A 24252-nucleotide genomic window follows, 5' to 3' on the forward strand; every position below is an offset into this window, starting at 1 on the left:
GTAGCCATTCTTATATTTTATCCCTTAGTTAAGTGTAACAGCTGAATCTTGATGTTTTTTAACTTAACTAGCTGGTTCTTTAAGTTTTTGATATTGTAATCTTTATTGGACAAAAGTTACCGTTGGTCACCAAATTAGTTTTGGGTTGTTAAAGAGTTTAGTATTTAAACTAAACTCTCCTCACAAATAATACATTAAAGAGTTTAGTATTTAAACTAAACTCTCCTCACAAATAATACATCTTTGAAGCATTTTTTAGAACTGAGTTTTACTCTCACCTTGTTACACCAAAATTGGTATCAGAGACCTACGATTGTGGGATGTCCTTGGCTGGTAAAAGCGCAGCACTCATCAACAAAAAACAGGACAATGTCATCCAACCCATGCAAGTCGAACCTCTCACTCCCAAATCATCCACTGCCCGATTTTTGGTTGTAGAGGAATTGCTAGGGGACATGAAGATCGGCTTGGCAGAAATGAATCAAGCAATTGATAGGCTGTCGAGATAAATGGAAGAGGTGTTGCCTACCCTTCCTCCACGTCGAAATGGCAACAGAAGAGATGGAGGATGGAGAAGGCATGTACAAGAAGTAAATGGCAGGCAGTAAAGGCAGGAAACTGAGAGTGAATCCAAATCTTCAACAAGAAGTCGGGTAGCTCCAAGATTTCAAGAAGTTAATCAGGAAGCTCAAGAAACTGAGTCTACATCATCCGTAAGTGAAGTTTATAGACCAATTCAACCGAGAAGATGAAATTTTCAGAGGCAATATGACCAAGAACGATAGGATAGACAGCAAGACTATAAAATGAAGATTGATTTATGATGGAACAGGATTGGGATAATTCGGTAAATTTAAGTTAATCTTGGTTCATCCTTGATTAATTACATTTTAATTACCAAATTAGTTTTAACCTCTTTAAGTTATCCTTTTATGATTCTTATAATTCTCTATAAATAGAATGTCCCCCCTTGTATTAGATATCTTCTCATTAATAAAAGAGACTTTGTTTGGTTTCTTGGAGATTTTTCTCAATCATTTAGGCTACATCAATTTGGTACCAGAGCAACCGTTTGGGTCAACGTTGATTGTCGCTGCCGTCGCTGGAAGTCTGAGAAACTCTTGGCAACATCAATCACAAGAGGGAGCTTCATTACCGAACAACACATACCTAACTAAAGAGACCTATTAGATTCAAGGTCGAGAAGGAATTTGAAGAATCATTCATGAGTGGAATTTATAGAAGACCTAATACATTTTGGGACAGAAATTATTATTTTTGTTATGGAGAACGACCAAGAAAGATTGAGACATGTTCGAGATAATTCAAGAATTGGTCCTATAACAATTATGATGTGGAAGCCTATTTAAGAACACCCAATTTGCACATCAAGCCTGAAGTATTGGAAGAAATGAAGAAGTAAAGAAAATCCAACGTTTCTTGGGAAAGATGACTCAAAACGTGGAGCAACTTTCAGAACAATGGCAAGTGCTTAAGAAAGAAATAATGCAAGAAAATCAAGAATCCATCTAAAGGAGCTGTAAAACTGTGCAAGAAACAAATAGAAAAGGAAATCATTGCAAAGAAGAATTAGTTGAAGACAAATCGAACAAAGAAGATAGAAAATGTGAGTATCAGAGAGAAAAAAATCAATACGACTAACTCAAATAAATCGAAGAACCTCGAAATCGATCCTCAAAATTGAATTGAATTTAATATAGTAAACCTGAAATTTAGCACAACAAGTCATCCCCAAACCAATGGGCAAATAGAAGCCACTAACCGGATCCTTCGAAATCTTATTCGTTACATTGGAGGAGACAAACCCGAGCAATGGGACCTTGTCTTAACTCAAACGGAGTTCGCTTACAACCATATGAAGAATAGATCTACAGGAAATTCACCATTTAAAATAGTATACACAAAACTTCCTAGATTAACATTACTAATTTACCTTCCTCTATTGATCTTAGCTTAGAAGCGGAATCTATGGCCGAATAGCTAAATTACACGAAGAAGTGAAAAAACATTTAGAGAAGATGAACAACAAGTACAAGACAGAAGCGGAGAAGCATAGAAGATTCACGGAATTCAAAGGAGACTTAGTAATGATCCACCTCTGCAAAAATCAATTACCCGTAGGCACTTACAACAAGCTTTAACCAAGGAAGCTAAGTCCCTTTCAAGTACTAAAGAAATATGGAGATAATGCCTATAAAATTGAACTACCGAAGGATTTACACATTAGCCCTATTTTCAATGTAGCCGACTTGACAGAATACTTCCCACCAGACCAACTATCTCTTTCAGCTTAAACTCAAGGACGAGTTGTATTTCATTTGCACGGAGGGAATTTGATGTATTTTGAAGTAGTAATCCTTATATTTTGTCCTTTAGTTAAGTGTAACCATTGAATCTTAATGTTTTTTAACTTTTTTTTTTTTTTTTAGGAAACGAGTCTCTTTATTCATTAAGAAAATGAAGTGAGACTAATGCTCAGAATACAAGGATACGAAATGGATCAAGAGGTGCACCAGGACATCTCAACTAGGTTGACACCCCCCTAGAACCCTCATCATTTCCGAAGACAAAATATAAGATTAAATAAAAGGTTTCATAACAGTACAAAGATAAACTTTCAGTAATTAGGGAACAAATTAAAAGCAAGACAGCCTAAGAATAATAATAAAACACGGCTAGCCAAAATTCCTTTGGGAAGATAGCTTCAAAGTTCCAGAGAAAGGAAGGCATGCCAATTCAAACTGATTTCTTGGCATGGGTAAGCTGCAAAGGTGCTAGTGAGAGAACTCCACAAAGAGGCATTAAGCTTGGCTGCTTCAAATCTTGTGAACCAAGGAGTTTCCTTATCTTGGAACTCTTTGGTTCCGTTCAAACCACAAATCTGCTAGCACTGCCTTATCAACATTGACCCACAAAATTTGTTGTTTTTTTTAAGGTTTGGACCTACTAGCAACTGCTGGACATTATCTCTGAATGCTTCCCCAAAAGCCAGCTTAAGTTGAAAGCCTTGAATAGTGAGAACCAGCAATTTTGAGCATAAACGCAATCAAAAAGAAGGTGTTGAAGGTCTTCCCAATTCCTTTTACACAAAGCACATCTATTAGGAGAAAGATAATCGGAGGACAGCTTCTTTTGCAGCACACTTGGACAGTTTAGAGTTCCAAATATCATTATCCATAAGACTATATTTATTCGCCTCGAGCTTTTAGACTTCCAAAGTGCTTGTCTTAAAGATTGATCGATTGGAGGGGCTTTGTGAAGGTGAGTGACTAGTGATTTAATCGTGAAAAGGCCATTGGACTCCAATGACCATGAGCGATTGTCGAAGCAATCCTTCACTTCTACTATTGCAACTAAGCTTAACAAAACTTGAAAATCTGAAATTTCTTCCTATTTCAGTAGTCTTCTAAATGAAATGCACCAAGAGAAAATGTTTTTATCCCAATGATCCGACACTGAGCCATTTGGTTAAAGAGCTATTCAGAACAAACTAGGGAATCTAAGATTGAATGGAGTATTTTTCATCCAAGCATCCAACAGAAAGCTATTCTGCAGTCGTTACCTATTTTGAAGGCTGCTAATTTTTCCACTTTCAGCCACGACCTTGATATGTTGATCCAAGGGCTTCTAAGACTACAACCTGCCCTACCTGAAGTGTGCCAACCAAACAAGCTGCTGCCACGTATACTTTTGACCACTTTACACCATAGAGAGGAGTTCTCATTCATAAATCTCCATCCCCATTTTGCTAAGAGAGCCAAATTTTTTTCTTTTAAACCACCCAGCCCCAAACCTCCTTCCTCTTGGACTTTAGACACCTGCTCCCACTTGGTTAAGTGGTTTATTTTCCCCTCTTTATGTCCTTCCCAAAAAAAGTTTCTCAAAAAAATTTCTAATCTGGATAACACCTTCCCTGGCACCAAGAAGGAGGACATATAGTAAGTAGGAAGATTTGAGAGTACCGACTTACAAAGGGTCGCCCTTTCTCCTCGAGATAGGTTGTATCTTCTCCGTTTGTTTAGTTTGCCTTGAAATTTATCAATAACTGGCTGCCAGAACTCCACCTTTTTTGGGTATCCACCCAAAAGAAGTCTGAGGTAAATGAAAGGGAGTGGCTCAGCTTTACAATTGAATTTAGCAGCCACTGCAACCAACTTGTCTAAATCTACGTTTATGCCACAAAGTGCTGATTTTTCCCAATTAATTTTTTGGTCTGAACACCACTCAAAAAGATCAAGGGTAGTTCGAAGAGTATCTAGCATGGCATCTTCATACTTGCAAAAAATTAGAGTGTCATCCGCAAATTGAAGAATAAGAAAGGAGAAAGGGGGTCTCCTTGCCTAATACCTCTTGTTGCATTGATTCTTCCTCGTGGCCAGCCATTAATGAAGATGGAGAATTTTGGGTTGGCAATGCAGCCCATTACCCATGCGATCCATTTTGGATCAAAAAACTTTCCATAAAGCACCTTTTCTAGGAAGGTCCAATCCACTCTATCAAAAGCTTTTTCTAAGTCCAACTTAAGGATCCAACCTTTCTTCTTTTTGGATCTATAATCTTCTTCGGCTTCTTTGGCTATGAGAATGGGGTCAAGGATCTGTCTCCCCTCAATGAAAGCACTTTGAGTAGGAGCTATTATACTTGGCATGATCCCTTTGAGTCTTTCAGCTAATACTTTTGCAATTATTTTATACGTAAGGGTTGTGAGACTGATCGGCCTGAAATCTTTTATTTTCACCACATCTACCTTTTTTTTTAAATTAAGCAAATGAAGTTCTTCTTAACACAAGAGTTGAGCTTCCCATTGCTGTAAAATTCATCAAACGGTTTTGTGAAGTTATCCTTTAGTTGATTCCAAAATTTGAGGATGAATTCTGGTGTAAAACCATTTGGGCCTGGTGCCTTGTTTTTTCCCAACCCTTTCACTACCTTTCTGATTGTTAGGGTAGTGAATCTTGCTACAAGCTGCTCATTTTGGTTTCTTGATACTCTAGATCAGTCAATATTAAGTGGTACTGCTCGAGATCCTTCACATTTTGAGTAAAGAGGGGAGCAAAACCCCAGAATGAGATCTTCAATGTCACGGTACGATCTGGTTGGTAAACCTTGGTCATTAATCAGTTATGCTATCAAATTTTTCCTCTTTCTTGCAGCTAGAAATCTATGAAAGAAGGAAGTGTTTTCATCACCCATCTTTAGCCAATTTAATTTACTTTTTTTAATGAGGTTTCTTTCTTCCTGCTGATATAAGGCCATTAAATCTACTTTCAATGCTATTCTTACATCTTCTTCCCTAGTATGAGGATCCTCTTTATCTGTCAATTGATCCCTTCTCTGAATTTCTTTAATAAAACTTTCCTCCTTCTTCTTCATCTCTTTATCATGGTTAATAAGTCATTTTTTTAAGGCTGTTTTAGTCTTTCTCAGTTTCAAGGATAGTACAAAACCTGTCCAGTGATGTTGTTCCTCCATGCTCAAGGATCTTTCAATCAATCTACAACACTCCTTGATATTCAACCAGCTGTTGCAAAAGCGAAAGGGGGAAGGATCCAATCAAAAGCTTCTGCTTCTAAGAGGAGGGGAAAATGGTCTGACATGGTTTTTGCTTGCCTGACAACCCTCGTTTTCAAAAGCTTCTTCCCAATTGTTTGATACTAGAAATCTATCAATGAGTGATTTCGAGACAGCTTCTCCTTCTCTAGACCAAGTGAAACGGCCGTTAGAGAGAGGAATTCCCAATAGGTTGTTTATTCTAATGAAATTATTGAAGCATGTCTCTTGTTGCTCTTCCTATTGGGAACCTTTCACAACTTCTTTGAATGTTGTTAAAATCTCCACCAATACACCAAGGTTCTGCAAGCTCTTCAGTAAGGGAAGATAATTCTGCCCACAATCTTCTCCTTTCTCTATAGTCTGTGGGGCCATATACATTCGTAATCTGGCATTGTTTCTTGTTTATTGTCTGACACTTGACTGTTAAGGAGAATTCAGCTTTGATTGTGTCAAATACTGAAATATTGCTTTCATCCCACATTGTGAGCAATCCTCCTGATCTTCCTTTGGCTTCCACAGAGGACCACCCTACATCTTCCGAACTCCATAGGCTTTTGATAAATGCTGGTTCTTTAATGTTTTAAATGTTTTTTATGTTTTTAAACTTAACTAGTTGGTTCTTTAATTTCTTAATGTTGTAATCTTTACTGGACAAAAGTTACTGTTGGTAACCAAAATAGTTTTAGGTTGTTAAAGAGTTTAGAATTTAAACTAAACTCTCCTCACAAGAGTTTAGAATTTAAACTAAACTCTCCTCACAATTAATACATCTTTGAAGCATTATTTAGAATTGAGTTTTACTCTCACCTTGTTACACCACAAGCAGTAGTCCTTTGATGGAATTAGGGTTCTTCATCCCATCATCGACCTCCTAATCTTTCCTTTCTTCCGTAATGGACCCACTACCGGAGTTACCTAGTCAACTCTGGCCTCACCGTCTTCTCTTGAACTTCTTCTTTGGCCACTTCAAAACTTGTCGTTCATAACGATCCTAGCTGACCCTCTTCAATCTCTGTATCACCTTCCCTTTACAACATTTGCATCGACTCACCATGGCAATATCATAACAACGTTTGTCGTTTCTTCCATCCAACATCTTGATTTTCAAACCATTTGACCATCAGATAGTTCTCTCTCCAACGTTTCCTTGTCCATCAATCAACTCGCCTTCTTATCGATATTATTCTTCTTCCAGTTGTTACTTCTTCAATTCCTCGCATCTTGCTTCTGTTTCAGATGCTTGACGATTTCTCGTCACTCTCTCTTGGCCCCTAGTTTTTCCTTTTTTTTCCATAACCATTTCCTTTCTTCACATCATCCCTGCCTTTCCTCCAACCTCATAATAGTCTACATTTGTTGTTTCCTCCCTTGCAAAGCTTTAAACTCTTCGAGACACAATTGTCCTTCCTTGTTGGTCCAATTTGATCCCTCTCACTATTTCTTCAAACTAATAATTTCATGTTTCCTATAATTCCCTTACTGTTGCCATTTCTTCCTTTTTTTGTCGTGACTTACCTTCATCAGAAATTTTTGCAACACTCCCTCTCCCTCTTTCCTCAATGTTGTTCAATGTATGTGAAAACCTTTTCATAAATGAGAATGTGCTTGTGATCTCACCATTGGAAGTTCTTCCTACCCGTCAATACTTAATAATTTCTGCTGACAATTGCTCAATACTTCGTTTCAATGCTACAACATTTCTTTGATCTTAACCTTGCCTCTATTGATACCATCATCCTCTCTTCTAATGTTTTCTGAACCATTTTTCTTCCCTCCTCCCAAAACAAACGAGCTTGATACCAATGTATTAGGTCATCACCTAACAAGAACAATAAAGGACAGAAAACATATATTGCAATATCGATGAAGAAACTACAATATCATAACTTTCGAGAGGGCTATATTCCCGAATTCCTACAACGGAAATTCCTACTAAAATTTTTACACCTTACGCCTAACCTACTCCCTTTATTCATAACTAAAAATCTTAACAAACTCTTAACTAACTATTTAAAATATGCCCTTACTAATAAAAGGACTTGTTTCATATACTTTGAGCATTAGACTCTTCATTTTAGCAATGAAAGGTCTTGTTTCCTATTAAAAAAATATATACTAATAAACATACTAATAATCTTAATATTTCCCCAACTAAGGGTCTTACATTCTCTTCCCCCAAATTTCATAATTTCACTCATCAATGAAATTGTTTCTTACCCAAAAAAAAAACAAATCAAATGAAAATATTTCCTTTTTCAAAAAAAATAAATTATAGAGATGTCTTCACCACTAAACTATACGAATATGCTAGCAAATCAAAGACATATTAGTGGAACAGCAAGGGTGAGCCGGGTTTATTTTCTCAGCCAGACTAAGAAGCTTTAAACAGTCCCTAAAAAGATGGTTAGCAGATCATGAGAAAAGGCAGAAAATTAAGGAAGACTCACTGTTGGAAGAAATAAAAAGAAGAGATTTGCAAGAAGAAAGCTATGAGGTTTTCTCAGTGGAAGAAGATGTAAGAATCTCTTTGAAGGCTGATTTGATGTCCCTTTATCGAACAGAGGAAAGAGATCTCATGCAAAAATACAAGTTGAAGTGGCTACAATTGGTAGATGAGAATACAGCCTTCTTTCACCGATTCCTTGCAGCCAAAAAGAGAAAAAGCTCAATTGCTAAATTAATCAATGAACAAGGAGTTCCAACTAAGTCCTTCAGAGAAATAGATGTAATTATTTTGGGGTTTTATTCCAATCTATACTCAAAATATTTGGGTTCTCGTTCAATTCGTCTGAATCTAGCATGGCCAAGAGTTTCTACTGAGCAAAATGGTCAGTTGGTGACCAGTTTTAGCCCTTCAGAAATTAAAAATGCAATCAAGGCATTGGGAAGGAACAAAGCATCAGGACCGGATGGCTTTACCATAGAATTCATCTTTAAATTGTGGAATTTACTAAAGGACAGCCTTAAGGACATTTTTTAGGAGTTTTATCATAATGGGAAGCTTAACTCGTGTCATAGAAAACTTTATTTGCTTAATCCAAAAGAAGGAGGAAGGAGTCTTAGTGAAAGACTTCAGACCCATCAATTTATCCACCCTTGTCTATAAGATAATAGCCAAAGTCCTTGTGAAAAGGCTTAAAAAGATCATGCCAAGCTTAATAGGCCCAACACAAAATGCATTCGTTGAAGATAGGCAAATTCTTCACCCGATTCTAATAGCAAATGAGGCGGTGGAGGAGTATAGAGCCAAGAAGAAAAAAAGTTGGATCCTAAAACTTGATTTAGAAAAAGCCTTCGATAGAGTAGATTGGGAGTTTCTCGAAAAAGTTCTTCATGGAATAAACTTTCACCCCAGATGGATTTTTTGGATTATGGGTTGTATTTCTAATCCAAAATTCTCCATTTTCATTAATGGAAGACCAAGAGGAAGAGTAAAGGCTACAAGAGGGATTAGGCAAGGGGACCCCTCTCTCTTTTCCTATTCCTTTTAGTTAGTGATGTCTTAAGCATTTTGGTTGACAGGATCCAAGAAAGAGGTTTCTATGAAGGCTTCGTGGTAGGAAAAGATAAACATCAGATCTCCATCCTTCAATTCGCATATGACACTTTGTTATTTTACAAATATGATGATGACATGCTAGATAATCTTCGAAAAACTCTTGCACTTTTTGAATGGTGTTCCGGATAGAAGATTAATTGGGAAAAATCTGCCCTTTGTGGAATTAACATAGAAGAAAACAAGTTGAGGACAGTTACATCGAGGCTGAATTGCCAATTAGTGCACCTTCCTTTCTTATACCTTGGCCTCCCCTGGGGTGGATACCCAAAAAAAAATGGAGTTTTGGCAGCCCGTAATTGATAAATTAAGGAACAAATTGGACAAATGGAGAAGATATAATCTATCAAGAGGAGGAAAAGCAACTCTTTGCAAATTAGTCCTCTCTAATTTACCAACTTACTATATGTCTTCCTTTTTTATGCCAGAAAAGGTGGTTTTTTTTTTTTTTTTTTTTTTTGAAAAGGAAACAAGTCTCTTTATTCATTAAGAAAATGAAATGAGACTAATGCTCAAAATACAAGGAAACCAAAGGGATCAGTAGGTGCACCAGGACATCTCAACTAGGTGGTTTCAGCTTTAGAAAGAATCATAAGGAGCTTCTTTTGGGAGGGCCACAGAGGTGGTAAGATAAATCACTTGATGAAATGGGAGCTTGTCTCTAGAAAGCAAGAAGATGGTGGACTTGGGTTAGGAGGCTTGAAGGCTAGAAACTTGGCATTTTTAGCTAAGTGGGGCTGGCGTTTTATGCATGAAAGCACTTCTTTTTGGAGACAAGTTGTTAATAGTATCCATGGAAGCAGTTTTTTTTATTGGCACATTTCTGGAAAGGTAAAGTGTAGCCTTCGTAGCCCTTGGATTAGTATCTCAAGATTGTGGCTGAAAGTGGAAGTTTTGGCAGCTTTTAAGTTAGGAAATGGCAGTAGAATATCGTTTTGGCATGACCCCTGGCTAGATATTATTCCTCTTAAAAATAGCTTCCCGTCCTTGTTTGGAATAGCCAGCAACCCAAATGGTTCAGTTTCAAATAATTGGGATACTCAAACTTCTTCGTGGTCCATCAACTTTAGAAGGCTATTAAAGGAAGAAGAGATCTCAAGAGTTCCAAAATTTGCTACTCCTGGTGTCCAAGAAAGAATTAAAAAACTGCCAAGATATTCGCACGTGGTTCCTAGAAGCTAATGGCTCCTTCTCAGTAAAATCACTGGTCAAACACCTTTCTTTGGCTTCACCACTCACAACTTGCCTTCAAAAAGCTCTACGGAAGTCCAACAGCCCTCAGAGAGTAAACATTATAGTGTTACAGTGTGGATCATGCTTTTTGGAGCTCTTAATTGCTCCTCAGTTTTACAACAGAAGTTGCCTTCCCATTTTTTTTCTTCCAATTGGTGTGCTTTATGCAAATCAGAAGGGGAAGATCTCCGATATATTTTCTTTGACTGTGCATATGCCATTAATTGCTGGAGAGCTCTTTTTGAATGCTTCACCATTTGTTGGGTCTTTGATAATGCTTTCTGAAACAATGTTCAGCAGATCCTTACTAGGCCTTTCTTCCAGAAAACTTCAAATTTGTTGTGGTCTAATGTTGTAAAAGCTTCGCTTGTTGAGCTTTAGTTTGAAAGAAATTAAAGAGTGTTTCAAGATAAGGAAACCCCTTGGTTTGCTCGGTTTGAGGCTGCAAAGCTTAATGCTTCACTATGGTACTCCCTCTCTAAAGCATTTGAAGCCTACTCCTTACAAGATATAAGTTTAAATTGGCAGGCCTTCATTCATATGGACAGATAGTATCAAAGTTGGTGGACTGTTTTTTCAGCATAGGGTAGTCTTGTCTCCTGGCTTTTTGTTTTTGGTTTCCTTTGTATTGTAATTGCTGTCAAAGAAGTCTTGTTTGTTGTTTGTACTTAGTTTCTCTATTGTTGCTTTGTAAGGTTTCCTTTTATCTTTGTTCTTTGAGGTTGTTGGTTTGGATATGATGAGGGCGCTAAGAGGGTGTCAACCTAGTTGAGGTGTCCGGGTGTGCCTCCTGATCCTTAGTTCTTAGTTTTTTGCCTTTATGCTTCAAGTACACAACTCCAGTACTATCTTTTTTATGAATAATAAAGGCTTTTTATGTTTCCCTTAAAAAAAAAAAAAAAAAAAAAATCAGAGACATATTAATAAGACATGAAAAAAAAAAAAAAAAAAAAACAAAGGCCTTAGGGAAGAGGAATCCTAGAGCCAAATTGGAGGAAAGATTAAGAGACAAAAGACCTCAAAACCAAATTAAGTTGATAGTAAGAGAGAGAGCCCAAAAAAGTTGTGAATAGCACTCCAATACCTCCCAATAGCCTAATGTTTCAAATTCTAAAATACCTCTTACAAAACCTTTAACTTCTTTTATCCAGCTTTGAAAGTAGGCCCTTGGTTCATTTGGGCTACTGCGGTTAAGGCGTTGATTGCTGAATTTTGGTGGGAAAGAAATCAGAGGGTGTTTCAAGCCAAGCAACTTGGGTGGATGGATCATTTTGAAGTAACTCAGTTAACTGCTTCATTTTGGTGCACTTTATCCAAGCTTTTTGAAGACTTCTCCATTCAAGACATGTTTATATTGGCGTGCCTTTATTTTTCCAGCTTAAGTTCTTCTATCATGATGTATTGTTCTAGTTTAATTATTGTGTTTATGCTTCTTTTGTTCTTCGAAATACTTTTGTTACATTATTTACGGATATGATGAGGATGCTAAGGGAGTGTCAACCTAGTTGAGATTCCCGAATGCATCTCCCGATCCTTAGGTTTCTTTCACTCTTTGTCTCTCTTATTATACTTTGAGCAATAGTCTCATTTCATTATTTCAATGAAGAGGCTTGTTTCCATTTCAAAAAGAAATATCTTCTTATTCATAATACTATATTCTTTTGAGAATTAAATAACATTTTTCTATGGTGTGCCACCAAGAAAAAACATCCTAGAGGATTACTGGAGTTTAGTTCATCACATGGTTTTAAAAAAAAAAAACGGTGCCAGCAAAGAAATTAACTCATTGAAGTGGCCCAATCAGAATATATGTGTCATCCAGCTCCAAATTTTACAACTGTAAAGCAACGGTAAAGAAGAAAAGTAGATTGCAATAACCATTCTAACCATACCATCTGCTCAGGGTGAGAGGAGGACATAAGACTCTGCAAAACCGATATAAGTTTGTTTTCTAATCCATCAGTGATCAGTCTTAGTGCCTTGTCACAAGCATCACCTTTTTTGGAACCATTTCCAATAAACACTACATTGTGAGCATCAATAAAATCAATTAGGAATTAAGTAAAAATTAACATCTATAGAAAAAAGTGGTCCTAAATAAGAAAACTCGTGTATGCAAAAACCAGTTAAGAGAGGAGAAATGAGCAAACAAATCAAAATCAGAGATAGTAATCACTCATCAAAATGAACTTACAAGCATGCAAGAGTATGCGCCTTGTACATTTCAGCAAGCACTGCCGTTCAATGTAATATTCAAGTAGAACCTTCATTAAAATAAGAAAACCAAATAAGACAAGGACAATAACTTAGAAAATCTGATCAAACACATACCTGACATTAATCTGAGGCCTCGGTTTTTTATGAACACGAAACAACTGTTTCATTAATATAATGAAAAGGAATAAATGTTCAAGGAATGCAAACTCCCAAAGGGAGTGAAAACGAAAGAAAAAATACAAATAACAAACACAACCATAAAAAGATTACCCAAGAAAAATAAACAAATAAAGAGCCAAAAACATTTCCAAAATCAACTGAAATACTTAGAGCGCTTGCAAAAGAATGAAGTAACTATGAATAAGACCTCCATCAAACACTGAAAACCAATAGCTTCTTCAAAACTCCATAATAAAACCAAGAACCGACCACCAACCAATCATTAAAAGCATTTAAAACCCACCAGAAAACAATCTGATGCAACTGTTAGGTATCCAACCCTGAAAACTAATACCCAACAATGGCAACCTTCCTAGAAAACAGAGTATACTCTGTGATTATTTTATTTATAAATGTTGAAAATAGGGTTATTAATCTAGGGGCGTTTATGTAATTGTGTAGACCCATAGGGTTTTCTACTGTCTATTTATACAGTGTGTCCCTGTGTATTCAGTGTATCAGGTTAAAAAGAATAAGAAAAAGTCTTTATATTGTGGTTTTTCTCCCTGTACTAGGGTTTCCACGTAACCTTGTTGTTATTCTCTTCTCTATTTTTTATTTTTAACATGGTATCAGAGCTAGGTGACGAAACCCTAGCCATTATGGAAGAGAATCAACCCCAATCTTTTTCTGCTGATGGATCTTCAAGTTTTGACATGAAAACGGCTATTCGAGCAGCTGTAAAGGAGTGTTTTCAAGTAGCCCTACCGGAGTTACTTTCTGCCGTCCAGTTGCAGTCATCGGAGAGTCGCCGTCAGTGGGAGCCACCGCACCAGACTGCGCCAATCAGACTTCTCCACACAGAAACCAGCCGAACCCGCAAAGGAGGTCCGGTCGCGATCGGGTTCGGCCGCGAAGAACAGACGAACCGTCCAGTCGCGATCGGGTTTGGCCGCGAAGAACAGACGAATCGTGAAGAACAGGAGAGGCGCTCCGATCTGGGCAGAATTGGCACCGATCTAGTCGGATTCGGGTCATTCCGTGCTGAACCCGGGCAGATCTTCGAAGGACAGACAGAACCCGTCGACTTCCACTCCAAATCTTCGTAGACTTCCGCTCCAGTGGGTTTTGCGCCGGCCAATCCTTCCACGACAAGCCCATCTGTTCTGCAAGGAGTGGCGCCGAACACAAATCTTGCAGATCCAGCTCGTTCGTTCTCTGCCCGAGGTATGGTCGACCAGTAACGAGCCGGCTATGTCGAACAGCCCAGCCGACCGGCGACCTCCTTCCAGCCGACGGCATCCTTCCAACCGTCAGTGGCGGCCCCGTTCCCTGCCGCTTGTAGTTCAACCCATTACCCAGACAATGTGAGACAATGATTGGCTTACCTGCAACAACAGATTTCAGATTTGGATACAATGTTCGGTGCAAATCCCCATCCAGTTCAACCAGTTTATTCAGAGAATCCGGTAAACTCATTCCCTGTTTTGCCAAATGTTTCCTACTTATCTGGTTTGATGGGTAATTCTGCAGGATTTATTGTAAGGGAAAAATTAAATGGCCAGAATTATTTCTCCTAGTCCCAATCAATCCAAATGGCCTTGGAAGGGCGTCACAAGTTTGGGTACTTGACAGGGGAAATTCCAAAGCCAGCTCCAGGTGATCCACAAGAACGAATCTGGAAAGGAGAAGACTCGCTGTTATGTTCTGTTTTGGTGAATAGTATTGAACCCCAAATAGGAAGACCACTACTATATGCTGCAACCGCCAAGGATATCTGGGAGGCAACGCAAGATCTATACTCAAAAAAGACAGAATGTCTCTCGGCTATATACGCTCCACAAACTGAATGCAAACAAAGGTCCATGGATGTTACTTCTTATTTTAACAAACTATCAATGCTGTGGCAAGAGATGGACCTGTGTCGAGAGATTGTCTGGAACTGTCCATAAGATGGGGCCCAATACTTGAAGATTGAGGAGACAGACCGTGTTTACATGTTCTTGGCTGGATTAAACCCTAAATTTGATGGTGTCCGTAGTCGGATATTGGGCCAGCGCCCGACTCCTTCACTCAGAGAAGTCTGCTCTGAAATATGGCTGGAAGAGGATCGGTCGTGCGCCATGAATAATCCCATTCCTACTACTGATGCAGCTGCTTTCGTCGCAAAGTCATCCAGTGCTGATGGTGATAAAAAAACCCCACCTGTTCGTGAACATTGTAAGAAGCTTTGGCATACAAAGGACCAGTGTTGGAAATTGCACAGGAAGTCTCTAAACAGCAGGCGACGACAGTCTCATGACAAATCTAATACTAGTCATGCCCTAGTAAATGACTCAGTAGATGAACAGACTCAGAAGCAATCTTTCGTTGACAGTAAGCACAATTTGAGTACGGTTGGGGTGAGTGCAATTGCACAGTCAAGTAATTTCCCTTCTTTTGGCCTGATTAGTATAAATGGTAAAAAGCCATGGATTATGGACTCAGGGGCCACAGATCATCTTACGAGTTCTTCAGAATTGTTTATGTCATATATCCCAAGTGTTGGTAATGAGCGTATTCGCATTGCAGACGGGTCTTTTGCCCCTGTTGCGGGGAAAGGCAATATCTCTTCGTTTAACGGTTTAATTCTGCGCAATACCTTACATGTACCTAAAATATCGTATAATTTGTTATCTGTCAGTAAAATAACAAGAGATTTGAAGTGTAAGGCAATTTTCTCACCTGATTCCATTTTGTTTCAGGATCTGAAATCGGGGATGACGATTGGCACTGCCCCGCACGATAGGGGACTATACTTCCTTTCTGACGAAGCTTCCTCTAGAAATGATCATCAAACTGGGTTTATGTCTTTAAATTTCTCTGTTTCTGAACATGATGTTATGTTGTGGCATTTCCGTTTAGGACATCCGAATTTTCAATATATGAAGTGTTTATTTCCACATTTGTTTCGCAATGTTAATACTTCTTTAAATTATGATGTGTGTATTCGTGCCAAGCAACATCGTGTTTCTTTCCGATCTCAGCCTTACAAACCCTCGAGTCCGTTTTCCCTTGTTCACAATGATGTATGGGGTCCCTCACCAGTTACTACTTTCACTGGAAAACAGTGGTTTGTCACATTTATAGATGATCACACCCGCCTTACCTGGGTTTTCCTCCTTACTAACAAATCTGAAGTGTCCTCTGTTTTCCAACAATTTTATACAACTATCGAAACTCAGTTTAAAACAAAGATTGAGATTTTATTAAGTGATAATGGGCGAGAATTTGTCAATGCCTCCTTCAGGGATTTTCTTGTTTTTAAGGGTATTGTCCACCAGAACTCGTGTGCTTACACTCCGCAACAAAATGGAGTAGTTGAGCGTAAAAATCGGCATCTGGTTGAAGTAGCCCGGTCCCTTATGTTATCTACCACTCTTCCATCATACCTATGGAGAGATGCAGTTCTCACTGCTGCCCACCTCATTAATCGGATGCCCTCTCGTATTCTTAATCTTCATACTCCTTTAGAATTGTTTAAAGAGTCCTTTCCAACTACTCGATTGATCTCTGATGTTCCTCTTCGGGTTTTTGGTTGTGTTGCTTTTGTTCACTCCCATGGTCCAAACCGCACAAAATTTACTCCTCGTGCTTAGAAGTGTGTCTTTGTTGGATATCCACTCCATCAATGTGGATATAAGTGCTATCACCCGTCATCTCGTAAGTACTATGTTTCCATGGATGTCACCTTTCTCGAGGATCAGTCGTTTTTCCCTGTTAGTCATCTTCAGGGGGAGAACATAAATGAAGAGACTAACTGGTCATCTTATGATATTCCTTTAAAGTCAGCTTCCATTCAAACCTTGTCTAACCCTAGTTCTGAGCATGATAGTCTGGTCCTTACTACCAACCAAGTCCCTTGGAAAACTTACTATAGGAAAAATCTCAGGAAGGAAGCAGTGTCACCTGTCGAACCAGAACTGCCGGCTCTAGTGCAGGAGTCAAACCTGCCATCAAGTCCAGGTACGTATATTCATGAAATTAATGATGTTGATATATGTATGGAGACTGATGAAGGCAGGCAAGACAAGGGAGAAGGAAGCAATAATACTGAAAGAGTGACAGAAGGGGAAACTGCAAAGAATGAAATGATTCTTGCTAATGATGAAGTGGAGGATACTACTGAAGTTTCTGATACACAGATAGTCGATCATGGTGAGGAGCCTAGAGAGGTGAAAGAACGTGATGCATCGCTTGATCTTCCTATAGCTCTAAGGAAAGGCACTCGTTCATGTACTAAATACCCTATGCATAGTTACATGACGTATAGTAATCTGGCATCCGAGTTCAAAGTATTCACTACTAGTTTGGATACTGAGGTGGTTCCAAATGACATAAGTGTTGCAATGACAAAACCAGAATGGCGGTCTGGTGTTATGTAAGAAATAAGAGCTCTCGAAAAGAATAGAACTTGGGAACAGGTGGCTTTACCTGAAGGGCACAAAACAGTTAGATGTAAATGGGTGTTTACAATAAAATACAAGTCAGATGAGACGATTGACCGATACAAGGCTAGACTCGTTGCAAGAGGCTTTACTCAAACCTATGGAATAGATTATTCTAAAACTTTTTCACCTGTGGCTAAACTTAACACTATCCGAGTGCTCTTGTCAGTCGCTATGAATAAAGATTGGCCTCTACACCAACTTGATGTTAAAAATGATTTTTTGAATGGGGAACTTGAGGAATAAGTCTATATGAGTCCCCCTCCTGGGTTCGAGAGTCAATTCAAAAACAAGGTGTGTAGATTGAGGAAGTCACTATATAGATTAAAATAGTCTCCAAGGGCCTGGTTTGACAGGTTCACAACTTTTGTGAAAGCACAGGGGTATGTTCAGGGGCATTCTGATCACACTCTTTTTATAAAAAGATCGACATCAGGGAAGATAGTTGTTCTTATTGTCTACGTAGATGACATTGTTTTATCTGGGGATGATGATGCAAAGATTATGAGGCTCAAAACAAAGATGGCCCGAGAGTTTGAAATTAAATACCTCGGAAAGCTAAGATACTTTCTAGGAATGGAAGTGGCTCGCTCAAAAGAAGGTATATCAATCTCTCAACGAAAATATACTCTGGACTTGCTAAAAGAAACAAGTATGACTGGGTGTAAACCTGTTGACACACCAGTAGAGTACAATGCGAAGCTCAGTGATAAGAATGATAGAGTTCCTGTTAATAAAGAAATGTATCAGCGGTTAGTCGGGAAGTTGATATACTTGTCTCACACAAGACCTGATATTTCTTATGCAGTAAGTGCTGTGAGTTAGTTTATGCAAGCTCCTTGTGAGGATCATATGACAGCAGTTGAACGTATCTTTCGATATTTGAAAGGAACTCCTGGTAAAGGCCTAATGTTCAGAAAAACCGATAAACGACCTGTTGAAGCCTACACTGGTTCTGACTGGGCAGAGTCTGTTGATAGAAAATCGACGTCTGGGTATTGTACGTTTGTCTGGGGTAATCTAGTCACCTGGAGAAGTAAGAAACAATGAGTTGTTGCTAAAAGTAGTGTTGAGGCTGAGTATCGGGCCATGAGTCTAGGGATTTGTGAAGAAATTTGGTTGAAGAAAGTATTATCAGATCTCCATCAAGATAATAAGCTTCCAATGAAATTGTTTTGTGATAATAAAGCTGCCATCAGTATTGCAAATAACCCAGTTCAACACGACAGAACTAAACACGTAGAGATAGACAGACATTTCATTAAGGAGAGGTTGGACAGTGGAAACATATGCATCCCTTATATTCCTTCAAATCAACAAGTTGTTGATGTACTTACAAAAGGGTTACTGAGACAAAGCTTTGATTATTGTGTAAGCAAGTTGGGCCTTGTCGATATTTATGTTCCAACTTGAGGGGGTGTTGAAAATAGAATTATTAACCTAGAGACATTTATGTAATTGTGTAGACCCCTAGGGTTTTCTACTATCTATTTATACAGTGTGTCCCTGTGTATTCAGTATATCAGATTAAAAAGAATAAGAAAAAGTCTTTATATCGTGGTTTTTCTCCTTATACTAGAGTTTCCACGTAACTTTATTGTTATTCTCTTCTCTATTTTTTATTTTTAACAATAAACTTTCTTGGAAAATATTACAGAAAAACAGCTTGGAAAGAACAAATAACAGAAATAGAAAAGAAACAGTAACTAAGAGACACTGCCCTGACTTTCCAGCCAATTCGAGAGGGTTGGTTTCCTCTCCCTCAGCTAAAACATTCCTTGCCTAAAAGCCTCTCCCCTGCCTTTCTTATATAACAGCCCGGTGGTCCCTCCTTCCTCCCCAAAATAACTGGATGGTGGTCCCAAAATCATCCTTTCCATTTATTTCCCACTACCCGAATCTTCTCCTTCCACATCAGTAATTTTCAATGGTTTTCCCTTTTTACCCCTCCTATATGTGTGAATAATTGGAGGTCTAACAGCAACACAAACAGAAAGCTACCTAAAACCAAAAAGAATGATGCAATCAAATTCCCAAAGTTCAAGCAACTTCTACACATGACACCTCAAATCAAATTTTTTTTATTAAAAAAAAAGAAGAAGAAGAGAAACCCTCTACAACTTAGAAAAAAAATAACCCATTGAAAAAAGTTGTCGAAGAACCAAAACCAATACCCGTAAAGAAATAAAAATCTCCATGCAAGTCAAAATAAATATATCAGAGAAGTCAAAACAATATTTTGCAGCCAAGGGAGGAAATTCACAACGATGAGGAACTTCTTTTGGGAAGGGACCAACGGTAGTACGATGGAACTTCTTTTGGGAAGGGACCAACGTTAATAACCTAGCCAAAACATAATGAGGAACTTCTTTTGGGAAGGGACCAACGATAATAAGATTAATCATCTAGTCAAGTGGGATTTGATCTTAAAACAGCAACAAACTTATGGCTTTATTGGCAAAATGGGGATAGAGATTAATTCATGAAGAGGAAGCTCTTTGGTGCAAAGTAGTGAAGAATATTCATGGGAGTGGCTCTTATGATTGGCGTACTTCCGGAAAAGTGGGAAGAAGCCTCAGAAGTCCTTGGATAAATATCTCTCGAGCTTGGTTACAAGTTGAAAATTTGGCTTCTTTATTCTCGGCCGAGGTACTACAATTTCTTTCTGGCATGATAATTGGTTGGATTCTTCTTCCTTGGCTACGTTGTTCCCAAGATTACTCAGAATTACTTTGTTCTCCAATGGATCGATTTCAGATCATTGGGATTCGGCTACACTCTAATGGGATATCAATTTTAGAAGACTTTTAAAAGATGAAAATATGCTAGATTTTCAAAATCTTTTGACAGTTTTAGATGGTAAAAGAGTAGTTGAAAGGAATGATTCCAGAAGATGGTACTTGGAAGTTTCAGGTGTGTTCTCTGTTATGTCTTTGTTTTGGCTTCATCTTCTCCAATAGATAACAAATTGTACAAATCTTTATGGAAATCAAGCTGCCCAAGGAGAGAGAACATCATTATTTGGAAGATGATTTCCGGGTCTCTTAATTGTTCAAAGACTCTCCAAAGGAAACTGCCAAATCACTCGTTGTTGCCCTCAATTTGCCTTCTCCGCATGAAGGATGATGAAGATTGTCAGCGTACCTTCTTTGATTGTATTTTCTCTAAAGAATTGTGGAGAAAGCTATTTGCATTGTTTAACCTTCATTGGGTTTTATGTAGTGATTTTAAGAAGAACGTGACTCGACTTTTAGTTGGTCCGTCCTGCAAAGCACGTTCACATCAATTGTAGATTAATGTTGTCAAAGTCATTCTTTTAGAAATATGGTTTGAAAGGAATCAACACATTTTTCAAGACAAGTCACTAATCACTTCATTGGTTAGATCGCTTTGAGACTGCTCAAGTCAAAGCTTCCTCATGACGCTCTCTTTCCAAACTTTTTGAGACTACTAGAGTCTTTTTCATTTCTCAATAAAAAATGTGACCCTTGTTCAAACAATAAATAAATAATCTATTGCATACATGAGATCAAGCTTGTAGGAATGCTCCTAGAATATCATCGTTTAGAATGTTCCAAGCCTCTTTAAGAACTCCATTAGGTCGGGGGAGGTTTATTGGTCCCCAGCTCAGTAACTGCTAATCGAAGAAATTTCTTCTTTGGTGAATGAGACATTCTGACAAATTGCTTTTTCTAATATCAGGAGTGTCTAAGCAAACTTGCACACACTTGACAACTCAATTGATCTCAAAGAACAACTATTGTCCCTACTACATTCGGTTGCCAAGAAAGATTGAAAAATTTTAAATCTTCGGTGGCTAGATGCCACTCTTCGAACTCGTTTGCTCTCAACCATATTTTGTTGCCTATCTCAATCACCATTAGGTAAACCTATGGTGGTTCATTACCTCTGTTGTATAAAAAACCATACGAGCTCTAGTGATTTAACCTCATAGAATATTAATCAAAAAGTACTTAAGCATATAACTTCAAAAATATATCTTTACCGCCAGATTGTTCATCCTGCTACTTCCTATCGTCGTCGACTTAACATATGATCAAATATTGAATCTTCACCATAGAACAAAATGTAATACCTCTCTCAAAAGGTGTCAACTAAGGATACATATAAAAATCATTAGAATAAGCTACTGACCATGTGAAAAAGTTCTTGAAATGAGGAGTTTTCAGCTACATTGTCATGCGCAATGGTTCTTGCAGCCAGAATGTATGATTGGACCTCATCCAAACACTGAAACCAGCAGATGAACATAAATCGTCAATAAATAAAATGGTAATATTATATTTTTAACAAAGAGAAAAGAAAGTAACATGTCCAATAAATATTTTGGAAGCTCGCCCTTTTCATTCATACTATACCTCATAAATGAAAAGTGAAAACCCAATTTTGTCAAACAATTATAAACTCTCGTGTTCTTTTCTTATTAGTCTTTTGTGTTTCTTGTTTTCATTGGGGTGATATTTCCTCTGTGCTTTCTTTATTTTCCCTTTTCCTTTGCTTTACTTTGTTCTTTCTCACTCCCTATATGAGTCAATATTGTTAAAGCACAAGGCACAATAAAGCACAATAGTCTTCTGGTGCTTGAGCACAATACACCAAAAAAGATGTCGATTTCTTTTGTGAGGCGCACCATATATAAAAGTACTACATAAAAAAGAGAAAACATAGTTGACATCGAAATACGAAGGAAAAAAATATCACCCTAAACACGAGGAATTTTGTATATAGGCTTAGTAAATTTGATATTTTTAGTTCATAAAGAAGGAAACCCTAATTATTACTGGTTTTTCTTTAAATAAAGCCCCAAGGCCCAAAGCACAAAAGGTGCATGTCTAATGTGCGTCTAGTAGCGCACCCCTGAGAGCTTTTTAAAGCACTGATAGGAGTATCCTTTCACTATTTCATTTCCTTGTGAACAATTTCATCTACTTTCAAATGGAAATTCGTATATTGTCTAAATAATAGTAAGAGAATTCTCATATTGTCGTGCTTACAAGCGGAGTAACAAAAGAAAATGAATTAGTAGCTTAACAAATATAGTATTGTTACATAAACACTAAAATGGAAAACATTCAACTTTTCGAATATAACAACTAAAGCATACAAAGCGTGCAGGCATACCAGATAAGAGCTCAATTTAAGAGCTTTAGTTTTAAGTTCAGGTTGTATAGATAGCGTGTGGGATCCTATTTTGACTTCCTGAGAATCTAAAGCCACCCTTGATTTCTCGTTCGGTTTCTTAAAGAGTGAAACGGTATCCACGAACCAAGCATGGTTGTCGTCCATCTTTTTCATCTGAAAAGACACTGCCACAGTTACACGTGCACTGAAACACTAGTGTGCAAGATATGGAAGGGGGGAATTTTACCAGTTTCGGGGGAAGTTCCGCAGAAGAGAGGGATACATTTTCGAGCTCAGTAAGAAGTGGACGGAAAGGATCCCACCAAAGAGACGAATCGACAGAAGTGGAGGTAGCCATGCCAGAAGCGAGAAACGAGAAAAGTCCAAGGTAAGAGCTTGGGAACTGAACCCTAACAAGGAAAAACAGAAAATGTCTGTGATTATCTCTTCTTCTTTCGCGCCTCTTGAGTTTCAGAGGGCTTCAGCAATTGCCATAGAGCGCTTCAGAAGATGAATTTTTAGTGCATTTGCTTTCCCGCTACCTATTGCAGTGCATTGAAAATGTGTGGGCTTAGGTTTTTTCAAAATATGTTAATTTTCTGGTGCAGAAGGAAAACTTTTTTAAATGAAATTGCTAAAAAATATTTAAAGATAGATATAAATATTAATTTATCGCCGTCTATCCACAAATAGATTATGATATTTTACTATTTCTTATGTTTGAAAACACCTCTGAGTACAAATGGTTGGGATTGGTGTCTTAATTCTCCTGGTAGTCTCGTAGTTTGTAAACACTTTGTGAACATATTGTTATTAATAAAATAAGTATTGTTTTATAAGCATTTACTCAATCTAATAAACTAAGATCCGATGTTATTTTATGTAACTTAAGTATATATGTGGAGATATACAAGTGGATCATGCCTTAAATAATGACCTAAATAGTCTGTATTATAAGAATAAAATAGGGATACTTTATCCTAGTAACACTACAGATACGGTCCGCTTTATAGATGTTACAAGTGTTGTAAAGTACTACAAATGGTCTGATCCTCTCCATTCATGTAGAGAAATGCGAGCGAGGTAACCTATACAAAGAGTTTGTATAAGACCGGACCACGAAATGATTAGTCTCTTTATATAACGTCGTTGATAATTGACTTACATTTCACTAAAATGACCATAGATAACATGACCTTAATCCTGAGTGAGTTGGGAACTCCGAGGACAATCCTTTGATTTGTATGGATGAGAGTGGTCAGATTGTCAATTCAATAAGCCTACCATTTTGGGGATTCGTCTGATTGGGGAGCTGGGAACTCAGCTACACAAGACGGAATTCATTCCTTCCCCGAAGCAGGGATAAGTAGATAAATTGCTCCCTTAAGGGCTGATTTCGGGTCTTGAACATAGTGGTCACACCCTCTCTTGGCCCGAGAGGACTTAGTCATAGTAAGACTATGACTTATTGTTCATTAAAGGAATCAGTGGTACTTAAGGAGTTAAATGTAATTAAAGTGGCAAAACGGTAAATTGACCCAACTGTATTTACGAGCGATTTGTGAATGGTCATAGTACCATTGATTGGTCATATGGATACAGAAATATATCTATAGTGCAAAGAGTGCAGTTATCAGTCTTTGGTGGAGTGACCAACAGTTAACGGATGGTGGATCTCGTGATTAAAAAGTTTAATCAGTTATTCACATACCGTTGGAGCTTCAAGTTACAGGTCCATAAGGTCCATTTAGTAGCTCGATAGGTTCTAGTTGAGAATCATATTTTGGGTTAGTTTGAAATGTTCAAATTAACAAGAGGAAATTCAATTATGTGTGATATAATTGATTTGATGTATTAGATACATTAATTGGAGGAATTAATATA

General features: G+C 37.9%; 1 protein-coding gene across 2 annotated transcripts in view; it reads right to left on the reverse strand.

The window, feature by feature from the left end:
• The window catches only part of LOC120089385 (nucleoporin (DUF3414)), an 86397-nt gene extending 63436 nt beyond the window's left edge, over nucleotides 1-22961 (reverse strand). Inside the window, exons 1-6 of one of the 2 annotated variants that reach the window (XM_090305853.1) lie at nucleotides 22616-22922; nucleotides 22369-22542; nucleotides 21382-21477; nucleotides 12695-12738; nucleotides 12558-12627; nucleotides 12256-12386 (exon numbers count right to left, since the gene is read on the reverse strand). In XM_090305853.1, coding sequence (XP_090161979.1) covers nucleotides 12256-12282 — 27 coding nt within the window. In that variant the 5' untranslated portion in view covers nucleotides 12283-12386; nucleotides 12558-12627; nucleotides 12695-12738; ... (1 more) ...; nucleotides 22369-22542; nucleotides 22616-22922. Of the gene's footprint in view, nucleotides 1-12255; nucleotides 12387-12557; nucleotides 12628-12694; nucleotides 12739-21381; nucleotides 21478-22368; nucleotides 22543-22615 lie in introns of both variants that reach the window. The other variant, XM_039046836.2, reaches the window with a different exon arrangement.
• Nucleotides 22962-24252: the final 1291 nt, after the last annotated feature.

The sequence above is a fragment of the Benincasa hispida genome, chromosome 10 (assembly GCF_027475165.1).
Source record: "Benincasa hispida cultivar pf3 chromosome 10, pf3_genome.v1.1, whole genome shotgun sequence".
NCBI classification, from domain to species: domain Eukaryota; kingdom Viridiplantae; phylum Streptophyta; class Magnoliopsida; order Cucurbitales; family Cucurbitaceae; genus Benincasa; species Benincasa hispida.